The following is an 8018-nucleotide window of genomic DNA, read 5'->3' as shown; positions in this document are numbered from 1 at the left end:
GAATCCAAACAAAAGGTGGGGAACGAACCAAGCAATTAGAGCAAGGGTACCACCGTTCTTGTAAACCATTAATGTCAAATCAAGAAAACCAACGAGAACTATAATTGCAACTCACCACATGCACGACACTCTAACCCAATCAGGATTTTGGATAACATTATCACATGGTCATAACTCATACACCACCCACAGATATTTATAGGACCACTCTCCACTATGTCAGTTCAATGATAGAGGACCGATTCCATCCACGTTCATCAAATATCTACGATAAATTTTGTTTGTGCTTTTCAATTGAAAAGTAACATTCATTGCATTCAACTGTGACCTCATTTAGTATTTTACCTTAGCTACCAATAGGGCTGATGTTATTCAATATTCGATGTTCTTATTTTTTTCCCTTAACCACGGACAAAATAAATAAGGAAGAGACTATAGTAAAATAAAAGTAGCATTAAACAGGTAACCACAAGGCATGACATATTTCTGGTCTGTACAAATCAGGACCAAATGTCTAGTCAATTAATCACATGGATCTCTCCTTAAATAAACTTTCCATTAATATAATTATGAGCGCAGCTTACCCACTCTTGTCCTATTTTTACTTTCCATATTGCTTTCATTTTTTCCTCAGAGATCCTTCGATCTCATGCCACACTAATGATGTTTTCTCCATTACTGAAGCTTGACATTACTTTAAATGCCGAGTGTCTAGTAGATGATGCTTGTCCCTGATCAAGTGACAAGGATAATCTCAGTGACAATGGCTCGACTTCTGAGTTCTGGTTCACGTTAAGGTCAACCACTGTTGATCGATTGGGCATTGAAAGCATAGGAACAGGACGAACCGGCATATACGAATTCACTTGATTTCGTTGCAACAGACTTGGACTTTCTCTTGACTGATCAATCTGTGCTGGTAACATGATAGGTACCACTGGAAATGCATTGGTTTTGGTAGCTTCTATAGTAGTAGGCAATGTTGGTGGTGTTAGAACTGCTGGAACTGGGATTTCTTGCTTATTTTTTCCCTCTTCTATTGGCATTACTGATACCTGTTTGTCATAGAAAGAAAACCTTAGAAACTGAAGTCCAAAAAAACAAATAGCGTCACTGAAAAGTAAAATGGCAGAGAATTCAGTTAGTGTTCATCAAACTTAACAGCTGATCTCTTTTGAAAAAGCAAGTATAAAACACAGAACTTGACACCAAGGAAAAATCTTTTTAAAGCTAACACTAAAAAGTGTACTTACTTCAAATTCTCAAGGCACAACAGAAAAATATGCAACTACAAAAAAAACAGGAACAGCAACAAGACCCAGCACCAATATCAATTCAAAAAAAGGAAAACTTTAAATGAGAATTAAAATACTACTCCCTATGTTTAAAAAGAGTGATAGGATCGACCTACAAAAATTAAAATCATCTAAGTTTTCTACCTCAAATAACGATATCAGTTCCTTTAATTTATCTAGAACATTCTATACACAACGGCACCACCTAAACGAGTGATTTCAACTAGTACAGGGTTAAAAAGAGAGAAAAATATAGTTAAAATAAATTGTATGACTCTATTTTCTTGAGCCGAGAGTCTTTCGGAAAGAACCTCTCTACCCTCCAGGTAGGGGTAAGATCTACGTACACTCTAACTTCCACAGACCCCACTTGCGGGAACTCAGTGGGTGGTTGTTGTTGTATTTACCAACAAAAAAAAATATTTGACTTTTCGTTAATGATAATGGTGAGATTGATAAAACAAGTTTGATAAATGAAGACAGGATTGAGTGCAAGTACCGAGTCAGTGGTGATATCAAAGAGGCTAGATCGGCGGCGGCGACGATTGAGGTTGCTTCGTCGGAGGAAGTACTTCTGAGCATGACTTGCGACCTGTGTCGGTGTGCGTGTCTTTACGAAGTTTCTAGAGATTCCTCTCCAGTCTCCTTTCCCCACTTTCTGCAATCCTAATAGGAATAATTTGTGCTCTTCCTCCGTCCATGGTACTCCTTTATACAGAAAACCAAATCAACCACAGCTTCATCAAAAATCAACTTTTAGGGGAAATGAACTTCTTTTATACAAGATCTAATTTTTCTATTATTCGACATCATTTGTTTGAATTTTTTTAAAAATAAAATTTAAATAACATAAATCACAACTTCTGTATGGTTAAACAATACAAATTTGACTATGTACCAAACAAATTAGGAAGGAAAAATATAAACAAAAAATTTGTGCATAAGAGGGGACACGATCGATGAATCTAATAGAAAGTTGACTCAAGAGAAACATTAATTGACTAATAACTGAGAGAAACAATTAAATCAAAGACGAAAAAAGAAATGATGCAAAATAGCATCAATTTTTGACGAAAGACAATCAACAATTCGACAGCAACAAGAAAATAATAGGATGAGAGATCTCACCTCGCTTACGCTCGCGACCGCTGTTGGACTGGTGTTGAACAACGTCATCAGCAGAGGCATACCCTTCCTCAGCCACTTTAGATGACTCATTATTGTTATTAGCATTTGGCTGTTCGTACTGCGAGAGATTGTTCAAACTGACGCTCTTCCTCATAGGATCCACTTTTACTCTCACACCAAACAACATGATTTCTCCTTCTGCACCGCCGGCGGCCACTGCCTCCGCCGACGATTCATTGCAACACGCGCTCGACATCCTTCTCGAAGAATCCACAAATCAATCGATCAAGTGATAGATATATATATATATATCTGTATAAACACTTTTGTTGTATCGTATATAACGTTTCACAAGAGAGAGAGCCGTACACCTATTGAAAGGAGCGAATAAAGCGGAACGGAGAGTTGTATAGAGATTTGGAAATATAGAAAGGGTGCTGACAAGTGTGATGTTGACAAGGACCACTTATAAAAATATAAAATATATATATTTAACTTGTACTTTTGATCTAACTATTTTCAAGATGCTATATGGAAAATGTTTTCTAACCGTTCAATAATTTAAGTATGTTCTGCACAACTAAAATTGTTCAAATAATTCTTTTAAGAAATTGAAAAAAGTTTAATATAATTACATGTGGCCTCCACCATGTCTACTGTAGTACTATCAAATTGAATCAATTTTTCCACGGTAAAAAAAATAATCCTTAGTGACAGTAGCGTAATGCTTCAATTGTTAACAAGGAAGACATTTATAAACTGATAATATCAGTTACTTTAATTTGTCAATTTGTCATTTAAATTACTTCAACTTTAATAGATTTTTTTGATTATTTTCACTCATAATAAGAAATTCATCTTTTAATATTAATTAACAATAAAATTGATCATATTAATATTTATTTATTAAAAATATAATAAATATTCTTAGGCTCTTTAATAAAAAATTTAAAAAAAATGTTAATTACTTTTGATAATTAATAAATTAAATATTGCAGATCACAAAAAAAAATTGAAAAAATAATTAAAATGAACCGGATGAAATACGGTAATATTCATGATAATGTTTCTCTCGTGTGGCTAAGGGTAATAAGCTTTGGATTGAGAAGAACACGTGGCGACGATTTGACGGTTTATCCGAATCTTCTATGTTGAGCTGAGTCTGATTTTATTGGGAGTCTAAACCAACTCATTTCTGATATTGTATTTTAATATGGATATAGTGTAATATCTCGGGCCAGTCCTGATATTGGAAAATTTTTATGGGACTGAAGTTTTTCTGCCTAAAAATAACAACAACAAAAAAAATTATGCTTACTCATATCGAGTACAACATGTATTCTTATCAAGTTCTTATAAAAACAGGTGAAAATGGTGTGTCTTTATCTCACTTTAATGTCAATAATATTATTCATGATTCAAACAATTTTTTACTCTATGAACTTTTGCTTATAAATATAATGATTTATAATTTTCTTTGTTCTTGCTGTTTTATTTTATGTGCATTGAAGAGTCAAAAGTAAATAAAATATTTCAATCATAACATTTTTAATTTATTAACTGTTGTGACTAAATATTTGATCCATCTCGGTTCAACCTAGGGTATCATTATTTATGTACGAAGAGAGTAGTAAATGCATATCTGTTTGTTCTTTTTTCTTTGATTTTAATGGCATGAGCCAAGATAATTGTACTGAATTTTGACTTTGTGGTTACTTGTTTTGTCGGAATTTTGTTTCGAGAAACAAATTCAGATATTTAATCGGATGCAAATTCCAATAACCATCAGAAAGTCTGTATCGTCAATAATTCTCATCACCATCACCAGTTATCTTATGAGGTTTATCGGTATCTTTTTTTGTTTTTCATTAATTGTTTGCTTGACTTTTACTAGACCAAGTAAACCATCTCTCCAAAAAACAAAGTCGCACAATCACATCCCCTTATGAACTCTAATTATTTATAACATTTTATATGACATTGATTGTATATTTATTAAATTAGTGTGATACTCCCTCTTGTTCACAATAAGTGACCGATTTGCTTTTTTATTTTGGTCTAAAATAAGTGTCAATTTATATAATCAAGAAAGAATTCAATTTATTTTACAAGATTACCCTTATGTACATATCCCTAAAAAGTTTTCTTACTCCTCACATTAAATATTTAGGTATTTTTGTATAGAATTTAGTATTTTCTTAATGGGTGTGCCATAAAAGAAAATTGGTCACTTATTGTGGACTGGAGGGAGTATATTTTTTCGTAAAAATTGCACGGGGCGCCCTATTTGGTCGCCCCCATTTAACCTATACCCTTTTTTTTTAAAAGTTTTAACTTGTACCCACTTTTTAAACAACTTCAGCCCCCTTTCTCCTCCTCCTTCTCCTCCTTCGTTTTCTTCTTCTTCTTCTTCTTCTTCTTCTTCTTCTTCTTCTTCTTCTTCTTCTTCTTCTTCTTCTTCTTCTTCTTCTTTCTTCTGCTGCTGTTGGTGCTGCTATGAAACTTCAGTTCATGGGATGATTGCCATAAATATGTTTATCAGATTATTTAAAAACAGATTATAAATAATTACGTAAGTTAGTAGACAATAATTTGTGAATATTACATAAGTTAGTAGACAATGATAATTCTGTTCTTTTCACGTTTATTGTTTCCAAAATTTATGATTTAGATACTGTTGGCAATCTGATTATTTATCTAGTATGTTAGAAAGCTTTTTCAAAATCTTCAGCTTATATAGTGCTGAAGTTTTTACAAATGAACTAAATAACTTCAGCATCTTCTGCTGAAGTTTTTGAAAAAGCTTATCCAGGACAAAAAAGACTTCAGCTTATTTAGTGCTGAAGTTTTTATAAATGAACTAAATAACTTCAGCATCTTCTGCTGAAGTTTTTGAAAAAGCTTAATGACAAAACTAATGAATCCAGGACAAAAAAAACTTCAGCTTATTTAGTGCAATTACAAACAAAAACTTCAGCAAATAGATAACAAAACTTCAGCTACTATGCTTAAGTTCAGCAATTACAAACAAAAACTTCAGCAAATAGAGAACAAAACTTCAGCTACTATGCTTAAGTTCAGCAATTACAAACAAAAACTTCAGCACACTTGGTTCAGCACACTTGCTACTTCAGGCCCGTCTACTAGAATGCTGAAGTTTTGCGTGATTGCCTTTGCTACTTCAGCCCCGTATGCTGAAGTTACGCGAAAAAGTGGGTACACTTGCAATTTTTTTTGCAAAGCAGGCACAAGTTAAAACGTGACCCAAAAAGCGGGTATAGATGCAAATGCCCCATTTTTTCTACAATAATATAATTCTGATTATTCCCTCAGTGTGTGCTGATTCTCTCTTTATAATTTGAAAACACTTCCTATATTAAAAATAGTCAAATTTTATGTCATGGCAATTTATATTTACACAAATCATTTGTTTGCAATTTAAGAACATGAAGTTCAATCTAATGTTTTTGCTAAGAATAACTGAACTATGACTCAAATATTCTAAACTTTGCTTACCGCAAAGCACTACTTTTTACACGTTGGAATTTTTATTGATTTTTGCTTCAGCAAGAAACTTATTTCTTAATTAACTTGTTTTCTTTCCGGCAAAGTTTTCTGATTAGTCGGTGAATGGAATAGTTTATAAATGGTCAAATCAAGAAGCTAAGTTAAACAGGTCCACCTACCATTACAAAGTGATAACATTATCTTTTTAAAGATAAATTTGACTTTAATTAAGATAATTAAACTTGGATCAATAATAACGTGATTTGGTTCCATGCACAAGAATCAATGTTGTATTATGAACTTAAAATATTCAAATTATTGGTGCAAGTGGATGATAAAATCAAATAAATAATTAGGTAATCACGTGAAAAAAGAAATGCTTAGCGATTGATTAACTGACAAGCTTGTCTAATTAAACGCTTTTAATTAAGTCCGGCATTAGTTAGATACCTTGCTATTGTAAATAACAGATCTTGAAATCTTTACAACAGAATTATATGGATGGCTAGCTGTGCTCTTTCCTCAATTATTTGATTCAAGATAATGTTAAATTTCTTGCTAGTTAGGGCCACCCAATTAATTACTTTATTACCTATTTTATCTGTAAGTCTCTTTCAATCAAAACAAAAGAATTATATGGATGGATACCTAGTGCCCCACGTATTATCAAAACTACATTTTAGATTTGACTCATTACTGATTATTGTTTAAATTTATAAGTGGTTTTGACGATATGTGATTTCACTTGGCACAAACTGAGAAATATACGAATTAATGTTAGAAATTAACTGTAAAATAAAACAAACCAATACAATGAGCAGTTATGGCCTTCGAACTAGATCGCCCTCGAATCAACAAAATATGCTAACAAAAGAGTATGAACTGAACAACAGAACTTAAGAGAGAAAATGTAATGTATTGCTTTGTTATGCGTGAATCTGATGTTTACAAAATGATTCGAACCCCCTTTATATAGTAGGGGAATTCTACTTATGGTACAATTCTAAATACAGAAGAAAATCTCATGATTGGCTAAATGTCCGGTCTTGACTTGATACGTGCCGAGATTTCTGTCACGATTCTTGCCTGGTCACGGATATCTTGGCTTTCCGTTATTCGGTTTAGCAGGCTTTCTTCGATCATGCTCGGTCCCTATCTTGCTTCGGTCTCGATCACGGCTAATCTCGATTTTGATCGGCAATCGACGCACGAGCTTAGCGATCCATCTCTGTCCCATGGTCCAATCAATGTAAGGTCGGGTAGAGTGGCCTAATTTTGACCGTATACAATCATGTTGGTTGCATTATTTTTTCTGTGTTTGCTCAGTTATTCGGGTAGAAGGATAGAGATCACTTTATTCTTATTCAGATATTTTAAATTTAATTAAGTCTAAAAGAATTAGTTGGGCTAGTAGACACTAGATATCACATAATTAATTTGTATTTTCTTATTCAATTGAGATAAATTTAAGTTTTTTTCCTTTTTTGCTTCGGGTGATGATTTAGTTTTCATATTAATTATACGGCGATTGCATAGATTGTAATACAACATCAGTTTTATATTGGTGTTGCTATACACGTATATATTCTTATTGTACATTATATCCAATCTAAAATAATACATAGCTTTCTGGATAAATTATCTTAGTGTTAATTATGGGATTTTATATTGAGAACTAAATGGTATATACCTATATTTTCACCAAAAAATAATATAACTATATTTTCTCACACAAAAATTATAAAACTTTCACTAACTCATACAAAAATCATAGAGACCGGAAAATACAACTTTCCGATAGTATTTTCTTATTTTTTATTTTTTTAGTTTTTATTTTCGTCTAATAAATAATAACCCAATAAGAGAAATATATATTTTTATCCGCTTCAAAAATTAATAGCCGATATATTTTTTGTATATGTGTATTATATACAAATAATATACATATTTTATATAATTTTTAACTAGCGAAAGCAATTAGTTTCGAATCACCGATCAATTTTATATTTTTTTCTTAAAATAAGAATGGCCTAACCCGGCCCGATCCACTACCCATATATAAAAATTAAAATAATATTTAAAATGAAT

The 8018-nt window shown here is 32.3% G+C and overlaps 1 protein-coding gene across 1 annotated transcript; it reads right to left on the bottom strand.

Moving 5' to 3' along the window:
* Positions 1-433: 433 nt before the first annotated feature.
* On the bottom strand, positions 434-2853 carry LOC109241679 (transcription factor MYB1R1-like). The gene is made up of 3 exons (XM_019408440.1): positions 2424-2853; positions 1795-2003; positions 434-1055 (listed from the first exon to the last, which is right to left on the bottom strand). Exons 1-3 carry the CDS (start codon positions 2677-2679, stop codon positions 648-650), a joined length of 873 nt encoding a protein of 290 aa, XP_019263985.1. The 5' UTR covers positions 2680-2853; the 3' UTR covers positions 434-647.
* Positions 2854-8018: the final 5165 nt, after the last annotated feature.

Source organism: Nicotiana attenuata, unplaced genomic scaffold (assembly GCF_001879085.1).
Source record: "Nicotiana attenuata strain UT unplaced genomic scaffold, NIATTr2, whole genome shotgun sequence".
Classification (NCBI taxonomy): domain Eukaryota; kingdom Viridiplantae; phylum Streptophyta; class Magnoliopsida; order Solanales; family Solanaceae; genus Nicotiana; species Nicotiana attenuata.
The sequence above is the reverse complement of the archived record's forward strand: the minus strand, read 5'-3'. Positions and strand labels throughout refer to the sequence as shown.

Excerpts from the sequence above, each read along its gene's own strand:
- LOC109241679 (XM_019408440.1), bottom strand. The coding sequence starts at position 2,679 with ATGTCGAGCGCGTGTTGCAATGAATCGTCGGCGGAGGCAGTGGCCGCC. Across the intron at positions 2,004-2,423 it reads CGGTCGCGAGCGTAAGCGAG|GAGTACCATGGACGGAGGAA; the intron begins GTGAGATCTCTC and ends TTCTGTATAAAG. Across the intron at positions 1,056-1,794 it reads TTGATATCACCACTGACTCG|GTATCAGTAATGCCAATAGA; the intron begins GTACTTGCACTC and ends TATGACAAACAG.